The following is a 25,039-nucleotide window of genomic DNA, read 5'->3' on the forward strand; positions in this document are numbered from 1 at the left end:
AATGCTTATTTTAATCATAAAAGCAATTAAATGGAAAATATTTGCAAGCTAATTATCTCACTTAGGAATTATGGTTATACTAGATTTAAAAAAAATAAAAGTCATGGGACTGGAGATATATAGAGGTAGGTGACTGCTTTGCACATGGCCGACCTGGGTTCAATTCCCAGTACCCCATATGACCCCTAAGCACTGCTATGAATAATTCATTAGAGCAGAGCCAAATGAAACATAGAACATTGGTAAAACGCCTAAACATTGCTGGGTGAGGTCTGAAATTTCTTTTTTTTCTTTCTTTTTTTTTTAAAGCAACCACATTAGCAATGTTCTATCTGCTATTATTTAGAGCAAGCAGCATGTTGAAATTCTATCTCTGGCACTTTCTAATTTTTGAGACCTAGATTAAGCTCATCTAAACTTCAGATTTCATCTGTGTAAAAGAGAGATATAATAGTGCCTTCTCTAGGAGGCTTTTATAAAAGAATTTCCATGACCAACTTAAGGTGGTTCCTAGCATATATTGTCAAATTCTCATTCAGTAATAAAATAGTAAGCTGCTTTCATATCCTGAATTTGATTTTATGCACTAAAGATATACATTATAATTAAATTAGCCCATTAATGTCTGCCTTCTTATGGTCAGCTATTTAATTTTTTTGTTCTCAAATTGTTCTCATAACTCCTTATAGGAGATGCATTATTTTTGCTACCTTGTAAATGAAGACTGCATGCAGAGAAATGCCTTCTCACTCGTAGTTAGTAACAGAGCTAGGATGTGAATCCGTGCATCTGATTCTAAAACACACTTATTATCATTCTGACAATCAATCTTACTTCTAACCAGAAGACTAGTGCACAGAAGTCCCATTTACAAGCTTTCAAAATATGTGTTGAACAGCTAATTCTAATACAACACAAACAGCATTATCTTGTGAGCACTCTATGTATTAAGTACTGTTCTCATTTAATTCTTACAACTGCTTTATGAGGTAGGTGCTGTTCTATTATTATTTAATTATTTTCTTTTGCAGATGGGGAAACTGAGAAACAGTTTACATGATTTCAGATTTTAGGTCGGATGCAGTGCCACTTGGAGAGACATCAGTGTATATGCAGTAAGTTCTGAGTTTTCTGAGAGTGACAGTAACTGTGTCTGTAATGATAAAATTTTACAAATGAGATAGTATATGACAGGAGACCTGCAAGTAAGAATGTACTAGCGTGAGGAAGGATGATGATAAAGGAGAAAATCAGGCAGAGGAAATAGCCTATGTAAAGGCACATTCTCTTGACTGTCTAACCTCTGCTGTTCTTAAAGTACGACAGAGAAGGGCTAAACAGATTGTATAGGAGGTAATGTGGCTTGCTTTGCGTGCAGTCAACCTTTTTGATCCCTGGCACCCATACAAGTCCATACTCTCTCCAGCATCACCATGGGCAACTCTTGAGATCTTTGATAGATATGGTAGAACATATTACATTTTCCTCCATGTACTTATCTATTTTCTTTATTTGTTCATGTCATGTCTATTCTTGACATCCATTGAACCCTACCTTTCATAAACCAGTTCTCCATATACAGTTCCTTCTCACCTGGACCACTGCAATAGTTTGCAATGGCTTTTCTGCAATTACTCTCCCCTCCCTTAATTTATTAAAAAAAGCACTTTAAAAAATAGTTTTTGAAAGTACAATTCTGATCACTTATCTCCCCAGGATCTGAAATCATCACACTCTCCAAACAGCTAGTCACCATTATCAAAGTATTGGTCAGTCTTACAAATACACCCCTCTGCCCCACTTCCTTTGAGAACGTGTTTTAGATATTCTTAGAACTCAAACCCTAGAGTAAGTCTGAATTGTGCTTCAGGCATTTGCGGGTTTTGTTACTTGTTTTTGATGCTGGAGGATATCTAGATTATTACTTTTTCATCTTGCAGAATTTTGAGATATGCTATACCGTTTCAACTTTACCCAAATTTGGTTATGTCCTCAGTCAGAAATTAAATTATTCCTTCTTCCAGAATTCTTAAATTCCTCCCAGCTTTCCACACCCAAACCAAAGACCACCTCTGCCTGGAAGTCGTTCCTGTTCTCTTTTGCACCTCTTTACTATTTAGCTACACTCTGGCATCTCTTGCTTACCCCCTTGGATGGGTAAGGGTTTATTAGTGTGAATCTGAGTAGTTCTTCCCTGAAAGCCAGGGCGCCCACATTCTAGGACCCCTCTTTTCCTCAGATGCCCTTATCCAGAGTGTGAAACGAAGCCCTCCGGATAACAGTCGTCCTGCCATCAAGAGAAAGCCATGGGGGAAAAAAAGGAGAAAGCCATGGAAACAGCTGGAAGTGCGAGAAACAAAAACCTAGAACTCATAAACCAAGAACAGAACCCTGAGCTTTGGAGCCCTCCCTGTTAACAGAGACCGACACGGCACTATTAGTTCCCCGCCTCTTTCTCACTCTCATTGGCTACTTCTTGCCCAAGTCCCGCCTCGGGCCTGAGACCCACGTGACACCCTGGCTATCCGGGGATTGGTTGTTCGGCGAGGGCCGCAATGGGCGTTGGGATGGCCGAGGGGCAGCGAGGAGACAGGGAGTGGGAAGTTGGCGAGAGTGTCGCTGGCGACCAAAGAGAGGCAGCTATCTTGCCCCGCTAGCCCGGGCCGACCTTAGGAGAGCCAGGGAGGTGGAGTTTTAAGAATTCGGAAAGCGGCCTGCGGACTCCTGCCTGCGCCTTTGGTTTGAACCCGGGTTCGGGCCTTCCTCGTGCTCCCCTGCAGGACGGCCGCTCGCAGGCTTTCCTGAAGCCCCTGGGGTCTGGACCTTGCCCTTAGCCTTTTTAAGGGTCCACCCGATGCTCGAATTGTTTGTTCAGGGCGGTGCAGAGCTCCACGAGGTAGAAGCTGGGGGGTGGGGGGCTTGCGATGCTCGAGGCATGTTCGGACCTTAGTGAAACATTGGAGGTAAGTGGGTTTGTACATTGCGTTGCTGCTGCTTTCTATAACGTCGTTTAGGATTAGGAGGGGGGCTCGCTTGTTAAAATAAATGCTCATTTATTGACCTCGTTTTGTGTAACAGCCACTATTTCTGAGTGCAGTGCATGCAAAAAAAAAAAAAAAGAGGCAGATCCTGGGGCTGGAGAGAGAGGATAGAGGGTATGCATGCACCCGACCCAGATTCGACCCAGCACCCCATAGGGTCCCCTGAACACCACCTGGAGTGATCCCTGAGTGCAGAGCCAGGAGTAACCTCTGAGCAAGGCCTGGTGTGGCCCAACCACCACCACCACCCCCTCCAAAAATTTTTTTAAAAAAACAACAAAACAAAAGATAGGCCTTTCTCTCTGTGATGGATCTGATTAGGCAGGTGGGGATTGGGAGATGAATGGGGTTCGGGGGGCGCGGGGGCGTGCCGTGGTGGGGAAAAAGTGCTGTGGAAGTTAGAGGAGGGGCCGACTGAAGGAGTTAGAGACCATTTAATAGAGGAGATGACTTTTAAGTAAAATTTACAGTAAGACCCTGTAGGTGAAACAAAGCGGATGTGGAAGAAAATTAGGAAGGGTTGTGTATGGCAGTAGCATATGGGGGTTTAACCCCAGGCTGAAGGTGAAGATGGTAGAGGTTAGACTTTTAAGGACCTTGAATTCTGTGATGTGGAGTCTTCAGATGAAAAGTGCAGTAGATGCTATTGTGTTGCACAGTTGAGGAAGGGTAGATACTGCTTCTTGGATTGACAGTGAAAGAATCATGCAGAAGGACCACAAAAGTAAGAGAGGTAGGATTGAAGTACAGCAAGGTTTTCTATGGAGAGGAAGAAGGACTTTCTAGGTAGGGGGTACAAAGCTCCAGTAGCTGATTTGAAGACTCATAGTCTGGGTTGGTGTTGAAGATAAGCAAGGGTTTAATTTTAAAGTTTGGATTTTGAGAGAGGGTTCCCCCAAGCTGCAGGCCAAAATGAACCCTGGATGCCCAGGAAGTGATCCAGCCCTTTGAGCTGTCCCCCAGCCCCAGATTGGACTTTTATTTCCTGCCTAGAATGAGCAGTTAAGTGCTTTCAAGTCATGAAATAACCACATCTCCATATTTTAAGGATGTGTGTGTGATATACAGAGTATGTTAATTGGAGAGAAACTAGAGGCAGAACATTCATATAGCTTTTGGTAGCGGGAACATAGACTTTAAAAACAGGCCCCTCTATTTGCCAGTTCTTAAAGTTTTGTTGGAATAGGCAATGTAAAGTAAGTTTATTATGTGCCAAAGGGGGCAGGTTGGGGTTGGGAGGGAAACTGGGAATATTGGTGGAGGGACAGTCACACTGGTGATGTTGGAATACTAAATGCTTAAAACAACTGTATGGTGAACAATATTGTAATTTTTTTTTTACAAATCTTGTAAATTTTGTAAAATTGTAATAAAATTTTTTTAAAAAGACCTTATTGGTTCAGAACTTGACTCTGCTCACCACTTCAGTGATTTTAGAAAGTTATTTAAGCTCTCTCAGCCCATTTACTCATAGTTAACAAGTTTTTCACAAGTAGAGGATGATGAAATAAAGGCTCTGATGATCAGATTATCCCTGTAAGTAAGGCATCTGTGAATTTCCCTTATTTTATGGATTATAGTTGCTGAATGATCAAGACAGATCAACAGTTATCAGTGTTTAACTATGGGCTATCAAACTGTTAGTATTTACAGATAGCTAAAAGGAAGCTTGTGGGGGCACCAGAGTTTAGATTGTGATTCTAGCACTTTTCCAGGTCAGATAATATACCACCAGAAGGTATCATTGTCAAAAAATGAAATACAGTCAGCTTTCTCATTTACAAATTTACTACCCAGGGCGTTTGCCTTGCACGCGGCTGACCTGGGTTCGATTCCCAGCATCCCATATGGTTCCCTGAGCATTGCCAGGAGCAATTCCTGAGTGCAAAGCCCAAAGCCAGGAGTAACTCCTGTGCATTGCCAGGTGTGACCCAAAAAAGAAAAAAAAATTATTTATCAGGGTCCGTCTCACATTTGTGAGGCCTTGGGTTCAGTCACTGTCACCTCTGGGGAAGGATCAAGAGAAACTGATAATCCAGGTTAGACTGAAAGTGAAATGAAACCTTTTATTATATTTGGTAGGTAGCAAAAAGTTATGTTTGGTCCTTAGACCTCAGTTCTCTCTAGCTCTGCTGGGCTTTGTTTTACTACTGGCAAATAATAGCCATTCTGGATCTTGACTCAAAATAAAAGATTCTAGTATAAAAATTTAACTTTTGGGTTCCAGAGAGAGTACAGCAGGTAAGGGACTTGCCTTTGCACACAGCCTTCCCAAGTTCAATCCCTGGCACCCCATATGGTCCTTGAGTACTGCCAGGAATGATCCTTGAGCACAGAGCCAGGAGTAACCCAGGAGCATAATCATGTATGGCTCAAAAAACAAACAAAAACCCTTTTAAATCTCTTTGTTTTTGTTGGCATCAGAGTGTAAGTAAATTGTATATTAAGTAAACTGGTTTTGCCATATAAAGGAATTTTTTTTTCTGAATCTTTGGCTTTAGAATTAGATTATAAATATTTTCACAACATCCTTCATGTTTTATCATGCATGTTTTAGATCTTTTTTCCCCCCATAAGTAAACTTATATTTTCTTGGATGGGAAAATAGGTTGTTGGTGAAATGTAATGATGCGATGATGAGTGAAGTATAGTCTGACCTGGTATTGCCATCGTTTCAGTGTTGGCTCTGACCAGGGTATGATTCTTTAATCTTCTCTCTGAGCTGATTCTGATTCCTAAGGGAAACTGGTTTCATTGTGCATTAGTACTTCTTTAATATTGTTTGAATTATTGATACTTTCCTCTTTTTTTCTTCCTTAGGTTGAGGGACCATATTTCACTGCATAAATGTTGCCACTGCATAATCGTCACACCATTTTGTTCAGTCCCAAATTTGGTTTATAGTCTTTCAACATGAAGTCAACACATGGTATCATTCTGATCATCATACTGCTTTATAAGGTAAACAGCTGTAATGTACTGACCAGTGGCGTATGGTATGTATCTTCTTGTACAGTGTGAGCCATGAGTCTAGATTTCTCAGCACCCACAGTCATGTTTCCAGAAACCACTATGTATGGTTTGTCTATAGCCCTGCAGTACTAATGATATTGTCACTCAACCCACAGAAGACCCTTAGGCCCCGGGGGAGCCCATGGGAGGCAAATCTTCCATGAACAAATCATATGCTTGGGCAAGGCACACATCTTCCCACTCTAAATTAAATGATTCATTGCAGTCATACAGTAACATGCATAGATTAGCAGTCCTGGTACTGGGTAAACAAAAACTGTTCTGCGAGCTTTAAGATAAAAGTGATTATATTCGCTGAACAGCGTGTGTACAGAGCTGTGGAAAGAATGTTCTCAGTGAATGAAAAGTTGGTGTGACACTGGAGGAAACTAAAAGACAAACTGAAAAACACAAACTTCTCAATGCGCCTTTAGAGGTTCTAAGACTGGCAAGTTTCCCAAAATTGAAGAGGTGTTTGTGTTTCTCAGTGAAAATTGGAATGGTGGTTGCAGTGTATCCTATGAAATGTTGCAAATGAAGGCACAGAAGGTTGTGCTCAAACATTCTTCTAACTCAGTTTAAGGCAAAATGTGACTGGGTTATGAGGTTCATGTGCTGGTGCAATTTGTTTGCAAAGGAAAATGACACTGTGTCAAAAGTTGCCAGCCAATTACAGTGAAATGATTCTAAGCTTCTATCAATTACCCTTGCTTATGCACCAGGAAACTTTCTATTTACTTTCACAAATTGGTAATGCTAATCAGACTTCAGTATTTTTCATTATGCCTGATAGTAGCACTATAGTATTAAAAGGATTGAGTGTGGGGCTGGAGTGATAGCACAGTGGGTAGGGCTTTTGCCTTGCACGCAGCCGACCCAAATTCGATTCCCAGCATCCCTGAGCACCACCAGGAGTAATTCCTGAGTGCATGATCCAGGAGTAACCCCTGTGCATCGCCGCCGGGTGTGACCCAAAGAGCAAAAATAAATAAATAAATAGATAAATGAATCAAGTGTTATCTATGAAAACCAGTGGTGATGAGATATTAGTATAGTTATGCTTGCTGTTACAGCCCATGGAAGTAGTTACTAGCTTACTTCTTAAGAGGAAGATAATGCTGAAAGGAACAGTTTTCCCTAGGAATTCATGTCCGAGTGCAAACAAAAGATTGAATGGATTTGGAACTCATGGTGGACTAGATTAAAACTATATGGAACAGAAGACTGGATGTACTACTGAAAGAACCGGCTCTCATTTTACCAATTTCCAAGGTCACATTATGAACAAAATAAAGCAACTTCTCCATGAAAATAGGACACTCCCAGTAATCTAACACCTATCTTGCAGCCACTGGATACAGGTGCATATAAGCCCTTAAAAGATCATCTGCACTGTTTTTGCAATGAGTGGATGAGCAGTGATGAACACTTATTGACACCAGCTGGAAAGATTAAGCATCCGTCCTTGGAACTACTATGCACACGAGTTATTGAGAGTTGGGACCTTACACTACACAAAACAACCATCAGAAGCTTCAAAAAAGACAGGAATTTCAAATACGCTAGATAGAGCTAAAGATGATGCACTGTGGCAGAGTGAGGAAATAAACCTATCTTATGAGTGGTGATAAGGACTGCCTGTCAGGTAATGAAACCAGTGATAGTGCAGAATCTTCAGACACACATTAGATTCTGCAAATCAGTACTTCGTAATACTGTAATAAATTTTCTTGTGTAATATTTTGACTAATGCACAAATCAGTAGCAAATATGTTGACCTTTTTTTGGGGGGGCAGATTGGGAAAAGTCTTCACTAAACTCTCAGGAAGAAATGATGTGTATTGATTTGGACTATTCTGTTTTAACGTATATTCATGAGTATTCCATGCATTCTAATCTTGCACCAAAGACAAATATTTTAAATAAGACAAGCATACTTAAAAAAACAATGTTCACACTCCCACTTTTTTTGCAAGAAAAAATTTGGCATGAAGTCTGTTATAATTATGGGGTGAGTCTATGTGGTGAAATACAGCAAACTGGTTTTGGTTACTTCACCAAGTGCTCCATCATGTCAGTCTTCAGTCTGTTCAAGTCCCTTATTGACTTACTACTATATTAAAAATTTTAACTGTAGTATTTATTGTAGTAGAAATCCCGAGGTTCGACAAACATTATTACAATGTCATACTCCTAATGTACTCAAAAGTGTTAATATTTTTAAATCCTTAGGATTTTCCATTTTAAAATATAATTTTAACACCTCTGGACTGTCAGAATGTGCTATGAATTGCTAAGTTTAAGCCCTGAGAAACAGTACAGACATGAATTATTTTCATCCTTTCTTTAGTGATTTTTTTTTTAAATACTTTTTTCACAATTCTGCTAATTCAGTGGCATGAATTTTCCTACATAGGCAATTCAAGTGTTTCTGTAGTTTCATTTTGTTTGGCAGGGGGCACACCCAGCAATGCTCGGGGCTTGCTCCTGGCAGGCCTGGGTACCATAAGGATGCCAGGGATAGAACCCAGGTCACCCGATGCAGTGTAAGTGTCCCACCTGCTGTACTATTTCTCCAGTCCACCTGTAGTATTTCTGATATTAGGAGTTTCACAAAAAACTAAATTCTTAACCACTGGAGTACCAGCTTTTTCCCCTCAACTACCAATTTTGGGGGTGGGGAGGTAACATTTAATAGAAAAAAGAGTTCCAAAAGTCAAAAATAATCTAAATGAAAAATTTAAACACCTCTAGTAATCTTTGTTTCCATATAATCATGACAGCATAGAATAGTTCATTGACAAAAAGATTTATTCTTAAAATGTTTCATAGAAACTTTGGTAACAGCAGAATAAATTCATACCAGCTCAGCAAACTAATTGTATGCAGAACAAACTTATTATTCTATTTGTTTTGGGGCCATCCCCAGCAACGATCAGGGGTTATTCCTGGCTTTGCACTCAGGAATTACTCTTGGCAGTGCTTAGGGGATTGTATAGGATGTCAGGGGTCAAACCCAAGTTAGCTTTGAAATACTCTACCTGCTGTTCTCCCACTCCAACCCACTTACTGAAATATTAGTAAGTTTCCTTCTTTAAATATTCTTAAGATTCTTTCTTTACAGTCATAATTAGATCAGTATTTCATCTCTTCATTGCTTGCTATGTTTGCTTTCACATGGAATCTTCAGACAACTATATAAACAAATACTCAACCTGTTTCCCTTTAATCAGTTTTAAAAACATATATGGCTCATAGGGAAATCTTTAAAACACTGATAAATTACAGAAGATGTTAACAAACAGGTCACAGTATATTGAAAGAGTAATTATTTTTCTAAAGTATTACAATAGAGCAGGTCCACATTTCACATTGTAAACTGATCAAACCTCTGTCAGAATAAAACCTGTCAGAGGCAGATTAAAGAGAAGGCCACGCTCCCTTCCCTTCCCACTTTGAGGTCTAACTTGTGTTTTTCCTGAGAGCCAATGTACCTCTTGATTTTTTTTTTTTTTTAAAAGGGAGGAGGACAGGGTAGAAGGGCAGGACACTTGCAGGGCGAAGGGAACTGTGTTGTGCAACCAGGATCCAAACCAGGTCCGCTGCATGCAAGGCAAGCACCTTAACTAGCTCTCCAGCCCTGTCCTTGTTCTGTAAGGAAAAGGAGAGGGTATCTTTCTGTACTAATCAATTGTTTCACCTGCATTTCCTCTACACTAACCAGTATGTTTCCTGCAGTCTTGATTCTCCTACCCTAACCAGTCTGGCTAGCAATAAGTAGAAGTCTAGAGAGCAGGGTGAAAGGTTAAGATCAATAGATACATCCTTAAAAAAAAATAAGATAGGTATGGTTAACACTTGCATAATTATGAATTGAGTCTGAGATATACCAAATTGCTACATATCATGCCAAAAGTTAGCCCTGTGACCTTACGGTGCAACCATTTTGTTGTGGATTAAGACAGTAATCCCTCTCAGTTGTCAGGGGAGTACAGCTTAATTAGATGCTGTATTTCTGTTGGATAACCTGTGATGGGACAAGCTTGGTGACTCCTCACATAATTAAATACACAGCGGTAACAAAACACATAGCCAGAGGTGGCAAGAACAGTGTCATTCACCCGGGTCTTACGACACAGTGGGCAAACAGTCTTCAACTTGGGTAATAGGGGGGAATCAGAATTGTAGTCTAAGTGTACAGGTGGCGGTGGGGTAGGCAGAGCAGTCAGCGACTTGATGGTGTCTTGGTTTTCAGAGGAGTACCACCACTCAAGGAACTGCAGGAAGAAGACACCCACAGACAGGCCTGACGAGAGGGACAAGGCAACACCCCCCACAGCTTTCTTCAGAGCAGATGTTATCGTCTCTCTAACACTGTTGGCAGAACACAAGGAGGGAAAGGAGAAACTTGATTTCGGTGTCATCACACGGTGTGTTACACATGATATAAATTCACCTCTGCTTTGGGGCCACACCTACCAGTGCTTACTCCGGCTCTGCACTCAGGGATCACTCCTGAGTAGACTCAAGAAACCATATATAGTGTCAGGGTTCGAACCTGGGGTTGGCTGCATGCCAGGCAATCACTCTACCAGTTTTATTATCTCTCCAATCCATAAATGTACATCTTACACTTTCCACTAAAATGACTGCTCAGTGTGGGAACTTAAGTAGCTGCTAATTTGGTGACTCCTTAAAGATCTAGTCTAAATTATTCTGACTTTGCTTTATATTTTAGGAGTATAAAAGTTCAAATTTTCCAGGGGGTAGAAATGTCCTCTATACAACTTGACCCCAGGCATCCTGCAGGGCAAACATATCCTTCAAAATTAAAATTTTGTTAGTTGGGAAGGGGGTAAATCCAGTGGTAACTGAGAGGCACTCGGCTCTTTTCTGCGGTACTGGGGAGGTAGGCAGTACAACACGGGTGCTGGGGATCCAACCCAGGGACTCCCAAATCTGGCCCTAGGAATTCAATTTTTTTGGGGGGTAGAGGGGGAAGGGAGCGTTAGGTCATACCCTGTAGTGCTCAAGTGCTATTCCTGGCCCTGTGCCCCAGGGGTTCCCCTGGCAGCTCTGGGGACCAAACACACAGTGCCAAGGATGTAACTGAGGCCAGCTGCACGCAAGGGCAGTGCCTTAACCCTTGTACTATCTTTCTGACTCCTAGGAGTTCAAACCTTTTTCATAACCAGGTTTTGTTTTACTATTTAATAAGGCATTGATTATACAAGCTTTTTTTGTTGTTGTTTCCAGGGGTGGGGGTGGGGTGTGGAGGATATTACATCTAGAAAAAGAAAAATTCACTTAAAAATAACTCAGTGCGGGGCTGGAGTGATAGCACAGCGGGTAAGGCGTTTGCCTTGCACGCGGCCGACCCGGGTTCAAATCCCAGCATCCCATATGGTCCCCTGAGCACCGCCAGGAGTAATTCCCGAGTGGAGAGTCAGGAGTAACCCCCGAGCATCGCCAGGTGTGACCCAAAAAGTGAAAAAAGCAAAACAAAAAACTCAGCGACAAAAATATTTGTATGAGAATAACAAACACCCAGTAGAAATGGTATCACTGTGACAAAACAACAATCTAGAATTGTATTGAGTCTGAATCTCAGCTCTCCCAGCTCTGTGTGGTGTTGGGAAGGTATTTAAGTTGTAAGGACAATTTCCTTGACAACTATATAGGGCTAATGCATTTATTTAACTCATTAGGTTATGATGAGGATTGAGATATATTTAAAGACAGCACCCAGCGCAGGGCCTGGCGCAAAGCATGTGTGCACAAAAATGAAGGCAGTTTGATGAGGAAGGTTACCGGATGACAATCTGTTGATGAATAAACAAAAAAACGATGGGGAGGAGGTGGATTTTGTAAATATGGACCAAGATTTTAGAAATTTGAAAATCAAGTTTAGGGCAATGGAAAGACCTTACCTCCTGGCTGGCTGCCGCACCATGTGGGCTGCTGCTGCTCTGTGCTCCAGGGCTTGTATGTCCTGAACTGTAAGCCGGCCGAGCCGCACGCCAGCCAGACTCAACAGTGGAGAGTGTTGCTGAGACTTTCCTAGGATATAGCGAAGCTGCTGTACAAGAAACCAGCCTTCCCAGGCCATGTTAACGAAGGGATAGGCTGCCAGGAAGGCTCTATAAAATTGTTTCCAGCGGGAAGAGGGGGGATGGATTGAATACTCGTCCTCTTCTCGCAGGCTAGACACCAGCTTCTCCAGCTTCACTTTCAGGTATGGAAGAAGAACCAGGAACATAAGTGACTTCCAAAGCTGCTTCTTTGGGAGACCAGCACTGGCCAGTCGCTGGGACCCACGTGTGTCCCTCATTACAATTCGCTTTAAGCCATAAAAGTTTTCTGAAAATGAGGCACTGGTTTTAGACAGATAATGGTGCTGAAGCAGAAGATCTAGCACGGTAAAGATTTCATCAAACCACCTCCATAAGAAGCCATAAAGGGCAGGATTTGATTCTGCCAGAACCTAAATCAAAATAAATCAATATTAAATCCACCCCATTGCAGCACTGTGTCTTGTATTTACATACTTCCATCCCCACTCAATTCCACACATTGGGATTTCACAAATTGCTTCTTTCACGTTTACATCAGTGGGGTAGGGAGACATTTCTAAGGGGTGGAGCGCCGAGTTTTGCATTCAAGAGTCAAAGTTTAGATCCTACCGAAGTATGATTCCCCTCTCGACCACAGGGAGACTCTCCCCACCCTCCACTGGGTTTATCATCTGCCCACACACACACAAAAATTTTTAAAGTCCCTTAAATGCTGGGTATTCATTTAGTCTAATAGGACACCTAACAGGTTAATCATAGAGGTGCGAATTTTGTGCCTACTGGTTATTTCTAAGCCTCGGCTGGCCTCCAAATAAACTGGAGTTATTGGCTTGGGGTTGCTAGAAACCTTGCGGAGCGTCAGTGCCTTACCTTGACCACATGCTGGAGAGCAGGTCTCACCGCTGTCATGAGACTGTCCTGCGCTACCACCTCGAAGATGGACGGCTGGTCGTCCAGCACAGCGGCCGCCGTGATGTGAGCCCCGTGCTCGGCCATCGCTCCGCCGGTGCACCGCCTCCCACTCTGCGCACAGACTCTGCAGCAAGCATGCACTTGCCTGGAGCCCGAGGGGACTCGGTCTTAAGGAAAGGGGCTTTCTGCAGGACACGGGGAATTCCTGCCAACTGGATGGGAAAGGCGGGGGGCGGGGTGAGGTTAACGCCCGCCTCGGACGTGAAGGGGGTGGGGTGGCGGGGTCTCGAGTGGGAGCCCAGCGCGCAGTGAACGCAGACGTGGGGGCGGGCGGTGTGGAGGGCGTGCTGCTGTGTCAAAATAAAGCTGCTCCGCACTGGGCCGAGCGTGAGCGCCGAGTCCGGGCTGCGCACCAGCGCGTCCCCCGCCCCGGAGCCGAGGCGGAGAGTCCGGCTGTCACCAGCGTGGGGGGCCCAACCGCGCCGGCTGCGGGGCCCCGGGGACCAGTGCGGCCCGGGTCGCGGACGCAGGCCCCGGCCGCGGGCCGTGACGTCTCCCGGGCCGCGCCGGCTTGCGCGCGGCCCACCGGCGCCGAGCGGCCCACCGCGCCGCGTGAGGAGGGCGACCCCGGCGCCGGGACGGGAGCCGCCGCCGGAAACAGCAGCGCCTGGACCTCGGGAACGAGCCGCCCAGGTGAGCCGCTCGAGCGCCCCCGCGGCCCGGAAACCGGAACTGGCGGCTCTCTGCGCCCCGGCCACTTCCGCTTCCGCCCCCGCGGAAATTGAAAGAGAGCCCCTGCGGACGCGGCTGGCTGCCGCTCAGCCCCCGGCTTCGCTTTCTCGGCTGGTGGTCGCACACGTGGCAGAAAGGTGCGGCAGCCTTTCTCTCCGCAGAAGTGTTTTTGCAAAGGATCTGGAGCGCCGGGAGCTGCCGTGTCTGGGCGGTGGAGTGACCCAGGGAATGACTGGCTAGGCGACCCGAAGTGGGCAGGGTCGGAGATGTGGGTTCATTTGTATTTTATATATTATTGTCGCCAGTGATAGAGATGACTGAAAGGAGAAGGGTTCCGGGCTTGCCTCGGAACTTAGGACGATTTTTTTTTTTTTTAAATCGAAACTGGGAGCTCAGCTACCTTCTTGGTTTGGTGATTGGCGATAGTCAAGCATAACTCACACAGGGCAGGGTGTATTTCATTAGCGATATGGATTTTTGGTTTTGTTGCAGGAAGATAGATAGAGGATCCCCGGTAGTGTACGTTGGGGAAATAATTAAACTTAAATACAGATACCGAGCTCTTTGCACAGGAAACAGGTTCCCATCCAGAGAAGGGTGGATCCCTCAGAAAAGGAAACTATAGAAGAGTCTAGGATATTATGGAGGTGGGGGGAGGGGGGAAAACGGGAGAAAGGTTGACATTTTGAGAAGACTATCAAAAATACAAGTCACGGGGCCGGAGCAATAGTGCAGCGGGTAGGGCGTTTACCTTGCATGAGGTTAACCCGGGTCTGATCACCGGCATATGGTCCCGGGAGCATTGTCACGAGTAATTTCCGAGTGCAGAGCCAGGAGTAATCCCTGAGCATCACGGGTATGAACCAAAAAGCAAAACAAAAATACAACCCAATGAAGCAATGCAAGTCTTTTCCATGACAGTGATTGGATTAATCTCTATGTATGTATGCAGTGTAACTAACAAGTCTCACAATGGAGACGTTACTGGTGCCCTCTCGAAAAAATCGATAATCAAAGGGAGGACAGTGCTACAGTATGTATGCAGAGAACTCCAGAAAAATACTTTTTTGAAGAACTGTATAAAACTCCACCCATGGGGGCTGGAGCGATAGCACAGCGGGTAGGGCATTGCACGCGGCCGACCCAGGTTTGATTCTCAGCATCCCATATGGTCTCCTGAGCATCGCCAGGAGTAATTCCTGAGTGCACGAGCCAGGAGTAACCCTTGTGCAAAGCTGGGTGTGACCCAAAAGGCAAAAAACCCAAAACCAAACAAACAAAAAAACTTCCCCTCACCCCCAAGGTCATTCAGGGCTTGCTCTTCAAGCTCCTATTCTTCCTTGAACACATACCCCCCTTGCTTTTCTCTGTCTCTTTGCCTTTTCCACTCTGGAGAAGCCTTCTGTCTTGAACATGTACTCTCTCTTTTTCTCTCCCCTCACATCATGGTAAGTTTCAACTAAAAATAAACAAGCAAACAACAACAAAACCCCAAAACTTAATCCTGCTCCATTATTTTGCCTCCTCCTGAAATTCATTTCTTTGAGGTAAAGGTGACTTTCCTGCAAAGAGCAATTCCTCAGTCCAGCCTGGATCCATGGCTCCCCAAGAAACTGGATCATCTCCAACACCAGGGGAAACAAGTGGACTTCAGGTGCAGTTTGAGGCAGCTGCCTCATGGCGCTGGCAGGATGTGAGACTATGCCATAGGTACTGGTAGCCAACTTTAGTACTGCCCCAAGGGATCACTCCTGGTGGGCTTGGGGAACTATATAGGGTGCTGGGGATTGAACCCAGGGTGGCCTTGTGCAAGGCAAACAGCTTATCCATTGTATATGGCTCTAGCCACATGAAATGTTCTTACATAGAGGAAGGAAATCTGTTAATGCAACTGTAATAAATAAGCATAGGCGTTCTTAGCTATGTTACCAGGATATTATTTTTTAAATTGAACCACTGTGAGATACACAGTTACAAAATTGTTCAGGCTGCTGAATCTTGCACATGTACTTGAACATAAACATAGTTTATACTTTCCAGTGAAAATAGCGCTATTCATTGCTTGTCCAAGCCATACAAATAGACACTAATCAGTCCTAGTGTCAGATTTCTTAGATTTAAACCATTAAGTTTCCCTATATCTATTTCCTCTTTTGCAATATAGAAAAAATAATAATGTTTGCTTTATTATTAGATTGTGAGAATAAAAAATATAAGAAATGTAAGGGACTTAGAGTTACTGCAAATAATAAATATTTACATATTAACTAGATTGTAATTTGCTTTTTTTTTTCCTTTCGAGTCACACCCAGCGATGCACAGGGGTTACTCCTGGCTCTACATTCAGGAATTACTCCTGGCAGTGCCGGGGACCGTATGGGATGCTGGGAATCGAACCCGGGTTGGCTACGTGCAAGGAAAACGCCCTACCCACTGTGCTATCACTCCAGCCCCTAGATTGTAATTAGTTTAAAGCAACATATTGTGGCTGGATTACTTAAACTTTCTAAATAGCCTTCCATTAGACTAAAAGCCTTTGAAGGGATGGCGCATATTTTATTTAGTTGAACCCCTAGTACAACCCACAACTGATATGTTGTGGTTCTCTATATTTATTGAATTAATAAGAACAAGAGGAGCCAAAAGTGCATTATCACTGAAGTCAGAGAAGAGAAGATTGGTCAATGCTGTTTACTCTTTGGAGAAAGATAAAGCCTGAGGGACTTGGATTAAGGGTGTATTTTTAAAATACCATTAGTTTGTTTGTTTTGGAGACATACCCCACTTAGAAAAGGGACACACTCAAAATTAGTGGCCTGGAACTCAAAGGAGGCAAGGATGCAGGAAGCACCGGGATCATAAGGAGTGATCCCTGAACACTGCTGGTTGTGGCCTTCTCCCCCGATTTAAAAAAAGCTTCAGGGAGAAAAGGTATGTATCCTTTTCTGGATTTGTATATAGTATTTTCCCCCTTGCTCTCAATATTGTCTCAAACTTTTTTTGTATCCTTATGTATTCTTCAGAACAATGAGTTAGGGGCTAGAGAGAAAGTATAGTGGTTATTGTGATCACCTTGCACTCAGCTGACCTGGGTTTGATCCCTGACATCCCTATTGTCCGCTGTGGTCCGCTGAGCTTGCCAGGAGTAATTCCTGAGTACAGAGTCAGGTGTAACCCCTGAGGATCGCTGGGTGTGCCCCTAAACAAAAACAATTAAAAAATAAAATTTAAGGGGCTGGAGCAATAGCACAGAGGGTAGGGCCTTTGCCTTGCAAGCGGGCAACCCGGGTTCGATTCCCAGCATCCCATATGGTCCCCTGAGCACCGCCAGGGGTGATTCCTGAGTGCAGAGCCAGGAGTAACCCCTGTGCATTGCCAGGTGTGACCCAAAAAGCAAAAAATAAAATAAAATAAAATAAAATTTAAGATACATGCACAACTGATCCACGGAGTTGAAGAATAAAAATATGAAGAAAATATTTATTTTTAACTTTTCACCGTCCCCCACCTTCCCCTAATCTCTAATTTAGGTACAGCTAGTTTCATTGACAACCAGTTTCTTTTACTTTTACGACCTTGTTTCAGATCCTGAAGTGATCTGAAGTGAGAGTCACTCACTGTCTTGGTTCCTAGAAGGAATTTACTTTTGTTTAAGCACACCTATTCCATGATGGTTGCTTTACCTACTTTATACCTTTAAACTTCAAAAGCCTTAAAGAGATCAGACTTGACGGAATAGAAGGAAAAGTTGAGAAAACGTTAAATAGGCCACTCTCAGGACAAGGATTTAAACTCAGATCCGAGGTCGTCACCATCGCTTTTCCTTGCAGCACTTTCTTTAGTTTTACATGGTCTGTCATGTTCGTACACCCGGATGCGTTTTAGTTGTGCCCATAACCCTGAACCGGTCAGGGAAATTTGCTGGGTATCTGTTGATGTTGTTCATTTGCTTCTTTTTTTGTTTTCTTTTTGGGTCACACCTGGCAATGCACAGGGGCTACTCCTGGTTCTGCACGCAGGAATTACTCCTGGTAGTGCTCAGGGAACCTTATGGGATGCTGGGATTCGAACCCGGCTTGGCCGCATACAGAGTAAACGCCCTACCCGCTGTGCTATCGCTCCAGCCTCTCGTTTGCTTCTTTTTAAAGAAAGGAGCAGAACTATTTCCCCTTCTCTAAGCTTTCTAGAGAACTCTCGTGTGAGTAAACACTCCGTTTGTTAAATACATCCTTTCAGTGGAGGGTTCTACTGAGCCAGGTGGGGGGGGGAAAAAAAGTTTGCGTCTCCAAGGCGACGGGCACGCCCGCCTTTCGGGCCTCCCGCGCGCCCGGATGACGTCACGCGGCGAGGCTCGCCCACGTCGAGTTTCCTGTCCACCATCTTTGTCCCGGGCAAAGTGGGTTTTGCGCAGTGGCTTAGCCCTGGAGAAGGAATCGTGACGTGCAGGAAACCATTACACCACCACTCGGGCCGTGCTCTCTGGCTGCCGCCGCCACCCCCGCCCTTGCCTCCGGTGAGTTCCAGACGGCTAACTTTGGGGTGTGTCCCTTCTTCCCGGGGAGGGGGGAGTCCCCAGGGGCTCGGAGTCGGCCGGAGGGGAGGACAGCCTCGGAGCGTGACCGTTGATGGAGCGGTCGGGTGTGACCGTTGTGGGGCTGGAGCGAAGGTCTCCGCCGCCCGGGCTGCGGCGGGGCCGGGGAAGCCTCGGGCGTGGCGCCTGGGACCCGGGTTCGAGGGGCGTCGGGGAGGCGCCGCGTGTGTCGAGTCGGGAGGGTAGGGGGTCCGAGGCCAGGGGTGTGGCCGGCGGAGGCTGGAGGCCCCGGGGAGCCCTTCCTCCCCGCCCGGCGTCGTGTACCCAGAGGCTGCAGAAGGGAGAGGGATTCCCCCGGAGCGTCGGCGCGCCGTCCGCCCGGGTCTCGGATCGAGACGCCTCCTCCCTCCTGGAGAGGTGCAGGGACAGAACAGCCCTGGAATCTCAATCGCCGGGGGGAAAAAGAGGAATTCCTTACGCTTGGGCAAAGTGAAGGGCTGAGACCTCCAAAATTGAGCCGAGGGGAGAGGAGGAAGTCAAGGGAGTACATTTCGGCCTGGATCCTTTTTCCCCCTCCCTTTACCCCTTTTGGGGCTTAGCTGGAATGCTCTGGTTTGAGAAAGCCTGTGGATTAAGCCAGAAGCAAAGAAAACTGGAACTTCCAGTTATTTCCATTATCTTTTGAATGCAAAGAATCTACCCTTGCTGTTTGTTTCTGAGCAAGTCATCTGCTTGAACGGGCAAGGGTTTTTTTTTGTTTTTGTTTTTGTTTTTGTTTTTTACATTAAATTCAACGTGGTTGCTTCATAACGAAGCAATGTATTTGCTTCATTAAACTTCTGGACTAATTTTGAAAAGAAGTGGGTTAAATAAAAGACAAAAACCACCAAACGCAGTGCTAGTCATGATTTAAAAGGGAAAGAAAACACACCAAGAAAAGGCAGAATGATTAAGAAGGATGATGATGGTGGTCTCAAAGAGGAACAATTTGAATTATTAATTGCTTTCCTGGCATACTTCTATTGCTTAGCCTCAGGGTACACTTACAAAGTAATAATAGAAAGCAGCAGATGAAGGAGATGTGGCTGTACAAGAAAACGTGTAACACATTCCAATGATGACTAAGCGTGGTGGTAAGGTGAGAACTGTTTGCAGGTATCTGAACAGCCTAAACTCCCGCTCAAGCACAAAGGATCACGTTCAGCCTCATTTAATGTTGGGTGGAGTAATGAATCTAAAGCAAACATTCTGCGGATTAAAGAGGCTCAAAATGCAGGCTTTTTGTTATTGTTTTTAAATCTTTAAGTAGATCTGTATTTTAAGTATCTTGCATTTTGGGCAACGGTTTGAACTGGTTTGAACTCCGGTTAATAAGGGGTGAATCGGATGACACATGCTCTCTTTTTTCTCATTTCCAGGCTTAATGTTTCTCAGTTTTATTTTTTGTTACTGTGTTATTTTTTTTTTTTGGGGGGGGACCACATCCTATGGTTCTAGGGGCAACTCTAGGCTTACTCATTGCTGGGGTTCTAATCCTGGCCTCTGGATTTCCAAACTCTCACTCAGGCCATCGAGCTGTCTCTCTGGCTATTTCCGAGTTATCAGTGTATCTTTTATTTGTGCTGCTGAACCCAGAGCCCTGCTAGGTGCTCTGCCACTGAGCAACCCTCTGACCTGAGTTTTTCATTGGGTGAGATTTGTAGGTATAGCTTTTAGCTGTTTTCTTACTGCGTAACACATATTCACAACTTGTCATTTTGAAATAGAAATCAATGTGACTAGCTTATAAGGTGTTGAAATTATTTTAAGATACTAGGGTTGCTATTATTTTGTATTGTAACTGAAGATTTGAAACCTCACCCTTTAGTAAAAAATTGGGGGAAAGGCCATCATTCAGCTGTATCATTTTGATAAATCTGCCTAGCTTTTCACTATGAGCACCAAACCACATTAAGTCCAGTTATATGTAAAAGAAGGGTTTAATGGCTTTGCCAATTCTTATTTTGCTGTCATTTCCAGAGAATCATTGGAAATTACGATTCTCTCCTTTTCTGCCTGTATTCTCATTGGAGGGAGAGAAAGGGAGGTCTTTCACAGCCTATATTTGGTAGAAAGTAGGTTATGTTAGATCTAGATATATACTCCAGGGCAGGGGCCTGTCTCTGAAAGTCAGTGACATCACACTGGGCTGGGAGGTGATTACTTAAAGGTGATTGTGTGCTTTTACTGTGGCAGCTGTGTTTAACAGTGACCTGAAGCCCTAGCCCAGTACTCAGAACAACTTGTGATTTGCCTAGTTTGATCTGCGGGAAGCAAAGTAAGTTCAGACTTCGTGATGGCTTTGCTTTTTCCTGGGAATTCCCTGCAACAACACTTTTTTTTTACTCACCACAGAGAAGTCTTGATTATGACTTTTTATTTTTATTTTTTAAAACCACACCTGGTGATACTTAGAGCTTACTTCTGGCTCTGAAGTAAGCTCTGTGCTCAGAAATGACTCCTGATGGGTTCAGGGAACCATCTGGGATGCTGGGAATCAAAGCAGGGTCATCCGCATGCAAGGCGAGTGCCTTACCTGCTTTACTGTCTTTCCTGCCCTTTGATTTTGATTTCGAAGGCTCTTCAGCAAATACTTCGGCTGGGTGGAAGTGGTAATGTATGGCAGTGGTTTGGGTCATGTCCTTTGGTGCTCAGGAGTCACTTTTGATGGAACTTTGGAGACAATGTGTGGTGCTAGGGATTGAACCTGGGTTTGCTGCATGCAAGGCAAGCACTTCAGCCTTTACTTTTTAGGGTTCTCTTCTGCAAATATGTGTTTACGTGTTTATTTTTTGAATTCTGTCATAGTATTTGTACTAAAAAATATCTTCGGCTTCTCATATAGTAATTTTCATCCTTTTGGACAATTTGTGTTAGTTGCCAGCATTTAGGTGTTTCTAAAATGTATATACATATGTAAGATCTTTAGGGGATATCTCCAGGCAGTACTCAGGAAACCCAGTTCATTCAGGAAATACCTGGCCAGCTTGGGCAAGGATCTTGCTCAATGGTAGGGCGGGAGGATGTGGAACATGCCCTGTGGTGTGGAGGGCACTGTTTACGGTGCTGTGGTTCAAACTCAGGCTCCTACCTTATGGAATATTTCTCTGGAGTACAGGGGAGCTCCTAGTGTAATACTGTAATACTTGGCCAGTAGGACTATCAGTTCAGTGCATGGACTTGAGGATGCAGTGCTGCTCAGGTCTTTGGTGGTGCTGGAGACCCCCAGGGCCATATCCAGCAGTGCTAGGGGCTGGCAAGGTAATGACCTTTTAGCAAAGTATGTTCCCCTGATGGCTACCCCTCAACACAGATTTTTGAGGTAAAATTCACAAAATGTAAAATTAACCATTTTAAGTTTCCTCCCCTCCTCCCTTGGGCCACACCTTGGCAGTGCTCAGGACTTGCTCCTGACTTTGTCCTCAGGCATCCCTCCTGTGCTCAGGGGACCATATTCAGTTCTGGGGATCGAATCCTAGTTGACTCAGTACAAGGCAATTGCTTTATCTGCTGTACTGTTCATTTTTAGGCACCAATCTGTAACAGTACATTCACAGTGTTGTGCAACCACTGCTCCTCTGTTTTGTTTAGACTATTTTCCCTTTTTTTTCTTTTCCTTTTGCTTGGAGTCCTTTTGGTTTGAGGCAGAAACTGACTTGATAGTGTTTCAGCTATTGTGGGTTAAGGATATTTCCCTATTGTATAAACCAGTGCAAGTGCAAAGGTACATTTCTCTCCCTTTAAAGCAGAGGCCAAAGGTTCTTTAATTTAGAATATAGATAGCTTACCTGATTTTGTGAGTAGCTATAATATTATCTATTTAAGAACACAAACGGGGTGGCAAGATACCTCAAAGAACTGGAATGTTTGCTTTGTATGTGAGAGTCCCTGGTGGAGCATTCATGGAGTGGCCTAAAATCAAAAGAAAATAAAAGAACATAAAAGCTTACAACAAATGGGACAAATATATTCCTTGACAATGAATTTGTTAGGGGAGGCAGTGAATTGTGGGTAGTAAAAGGAGTTAAAGCTTGGCTAATGTAATGTTTAATAGATTGTGATGAAAATCCCTGTTAAGAATTTAGTATGTACAGGGCTGGAGTGATAGTATAGCACGTAAGGTGTTTGCCTTGCCTGTAGCCTAATAGGGTTCAGGTTAATTCCTGAATGAAGAGCCAGGAGTAACCCATGAGCATCGCTGAATTCCTCCCCACCAAAGAAAAATGTAATTTAGTATATGGACTGGGAGTATAACTCGGTAGTAGAGCACTTGCCTTGGATATTTTTTTGTTTGTTTTTGGGCCACACCTGGCGATGCTCAGGTTTTACTTTTGGCTCTGCACCCAGGAATCACTTCTGACAGGCCTGGGGGACCATATTGGATGCCAGGGATCGGATCCAGGTTCCCCTCATGCAAGGCAAGTGCCCTATCCACTGAACTATTTCTTCAGTCCTACCTTACATGTTTGAAGCCCGGGTTTCTCCCTGGCATCACAAAAAAGCATTGTAAAATGTATATATGCGTAGCAGAACTTGAGAAATCAGAATAGTTTTAACCCCCTTAGAAGGAACTGAGAGAAGAAAATCCAGACAGGTTTTAAAATCTTAAATCTTAGGACCGGAGCGACAGTTGTTGGTAGGGCATTTGCCTTGTGTGTTGGCTAACCTGGATTTGATCACTGTATCCTGTATGGTTCCTTGAGCACTGCTAGGAATAATTCCTGAGTACAGAGCCAGGAGTAACCCCTGAGCACTGCTGGTTGTGGCCCCAAAACAAAAATCTTGTGTAAGTTTTAAATTTTTGGTTTTTAAGCATTTAGAATGGCCAAGAGCAATGTTCTTTCTGTTAGGCTGTGCTAATCTTTTCTGTTGGGATGTGTACATTCTTAGGTGTTAGCTTCAGATTTATTCTCTTTCATCAGTTTGTCCATTTCACAGTCAGCTTTGTGACCGGATTAAATGATTATAACATTCTTTGAATTTTTGCTAGAAAAGCAGTTATGAAATTCTGCACAAGTCAAGCCTCTGTTGCAAGTTAATTTTCTTCCCCTTCGTTGCAGTGATCAGGGCTTATACATACCCTTGGTTGTGTGCTTTCTGGTTGCAGTACTCACATATGTCCTTCCCTGGGGTTGCCCTCCTTGCCATGCTCACACGTGATTTTAGTTGTGTTCATTTTAGTTCTGACTGCCCAGGTAGCAGCTGTGGGAATCTTCGCTGCGGGGATTGACTATGGTTCCTATTTGCAAGGCAGATGCTTTCTGACACTGAGCCATTTCTGAGCCCTCTATGAATTCGTTTTCCTTTATATTTGGTTTTGGGCCATGCTTGGTACCTGGGAGCTACCCCTGGCTTTGTTGCCTGGGTTGCTTCCCAGCAGTTCTGGGGAACCATGTGGTGCTGGAATTGAACCTGGGCTCCTGGATGCCACGCATGCTGCTTCACCTAAGACCTCCTTCAAGTTAACTTTTAATTATGATATCAAAACACATTTCTGTATTTAGTCATAATATTTATGTGCGTTTTAAGTCAGCTTTTCTTAAGGCAGTTTGTTGCAATTTAGGTACAGCCCAAGCCACAGTTACATAAGGATATCAGAACTTTGCGTGGTGAGGAGCTGCCAGGGAGGATAGCAGATGAGTCTTCTTTTTCTTGAATTGTCCAAGAAGCACATTTTAGAGATCACATTTAGGCCAGACTCTTATCTATTATTTCATGCTTATATGGCTTTCCCCCATTCCTTCATTTCATTTATTTTAGTGCTTTCATTTTTTTCTTTCAGACTCATTTTCACCATTGTTTGCCAAATGTGTTGTTGCTCAAGTTTGCCAAATACGTTTTCACTCATCATTTTAACAGTAATGAGCAGATGCTAGGGCAGCTGTCCTAAATTTGGTAATAAGTATTGTTAATGATGGTGGAATGGAGAGGATACTTAGAGGGAGTATTATTAAAAGAAAAGCCAGTGTGTCAAAGAAGTCAAGAATATTCAACAGTCTTTTAGTTACTAAAATTAAAAAACGGCTCATTGGGGAAAATGTGACCTGTGTATACCCATTTTGTTTTAGTGAAGGGGGTGTGTGCCAGCTGGATTCTGGAAATTGGAACAGAAGAATTAAAGTTGAGACTGGATTTCATGCTCTTTAGTTTTCATGCCAGTTCCAATTTTTTTGCTACTCACTTTAAATAAGCAAATATCTCAGTCTTTCACTTCATTTTTAAACTCTACACTGATATTCTTTGGGAATAATTGTTGGGCTTAGTACTATTGATGGAAATAGAAAACTAAACTTATTTACTAAAAACTGTTTAAAATCCATATGTAAGATATATTTGCCTTTTTAGATGGTTGTCATGAAAGAATAATTCAGGCTATTTTATTTTTCCTGGAAGATACTTTCTTCATTGAAAGTTGCATGTAGTAATGAACAGATTGGCAGAATTGTTTGCTCTTTCAAACTTACACTGCCTTAAAATAAGTTTATATTTCAGAGGAACTCAGTCTTGAGACAAGGAAATTAATCAGATTTTCCTGAATGGGAAGTAATGGCAGATCTTTTGAAACAAAATTTTCTTTAAAATTTTGAGTAAATAGTTCAAGATATATTTACAAAATAGATCTAGCTTTACAGTGTTTCTCATACATAGACTTGGAGGAGATATTTGTGGATAAAATCCTAAAACCATGAGATGTTCGG

At 43.6% G+C, this 25,039-nt stretch overlaps 2 protein-coding genes, 1 long non-coding RNA gene and 1 other non-coding gene across 5 annotated transcripts in view; 3 read left to right on the forward strand and 1 right to left on the reverse strand.

Moving 5' to 3' along the window:
* The first annotated feature begins 2,465 nt into the window (after window positions 1-2,465).
* LOC129403586 (uncharacterized) lies at window positions 2,466-12,394 on the forward strand. Of its 2 annotated transcripts, XR_008629318.1 has the most exons (4): window positions 2,466-2,963; window positions 5,862-6,002; window positions 10,309-10,483; window positions 12,256-12,394. It is a non-coding gene; the product is annotated as an uncharacterized LOC129403586 (long non-coding RNA). The 2 variants fall into 2 exon arrangements; XR_008629319.1 differs by lacking the exons at window positions 10,309-10,483; window positions 12,256-12,394 and adding an exon at window positions 7,127-8,718 and having other exon boundaries at window positions 2,468-2,963.
* Window positions 5,670-5,766, forward strand: LOC129403983 (Z30 small nucleolar RNA). The gene has a single exon (XR_008629601.1). It is a non-coding gene; the product is annotated as a Z30 small nucleolar RNA (small nucleolar RNA).
* PEX12 (peroxisomal biogenesis factor 12) lies at window positions 8,847-13,748 on the reverse strand. The gene is made up of 3 exons (XM_004608585.2): window positions 12,998-13,748; window positions 11,984-12,537; window positions 8,847-10,427 (listed from the first exon to the last, which is right to left on the reverse strand). The coding sequence occupies exons 1-3, from the start codon at window positions 13,121-13,123 to the stop codon at window positions 10,028-10,030; spliced, it is 1,080 nt and encodes a 359-aa protein (XP_004608642.1). The 5' UTR covers window positions 13,124-13,748; the 3' UTR covers window positions 8,847-10,027.
* Window positions 13,749-18,137: 4,389 nt separating this feature from the next.
* The window catches only part of AP2B1 (adaptor related protein complex 2 subunit beta 1), a 153,202-nt gene continuing 146,300 nt past the window's right edge, over window positions 18,138-25,039 (forward strand). The window contains exon 1 of the mRNA XM_055130675.1: window positions 18,138-18,284. The gene's annotated coding sequence lies outside the window, so the exon portion shown is untranslated. The remainder of the gene's footprint in view (window positions 18,285-25,039) is intronic.

Source organism: Sorex araneus, chromosome 3 (genome assembly GCF_027595985.1).
Source record: "Sorex araneus isolate mSorAra2 chromosome 3, mSorAra2.pri, whole genome shotgun sequence".
Lineage (NCBI taxonomy): Eukaryota > Metazoa > Chordata > Mammalia > Eulipotyphla > Soricidae > Sorex > Sorex araneus.

Coding starts and splice junctions, on each gene's coding strand:
- PEX12 (XM_004608585.2), bottom strand. CDS start 13,123: ATGGCCGAGCACGGGGCTCACATCACGGCGGCCGCTGTGCTGGACGAC. Junction 12,538..12,997: donor CTCTCCAGCATGTGGTCAAG/GTAAGGCACTGA, acceptor ATTTTGATTTAG/GTTCTGGCAGAATCAAATCC. Junction 10,428..11,983: donor GTGCGGCAGCCAGCCAGGAG/GTAAGGTCTTTC, acceptor TTCTGCCAACAG/TGTTAGAGAGACGATAACAT.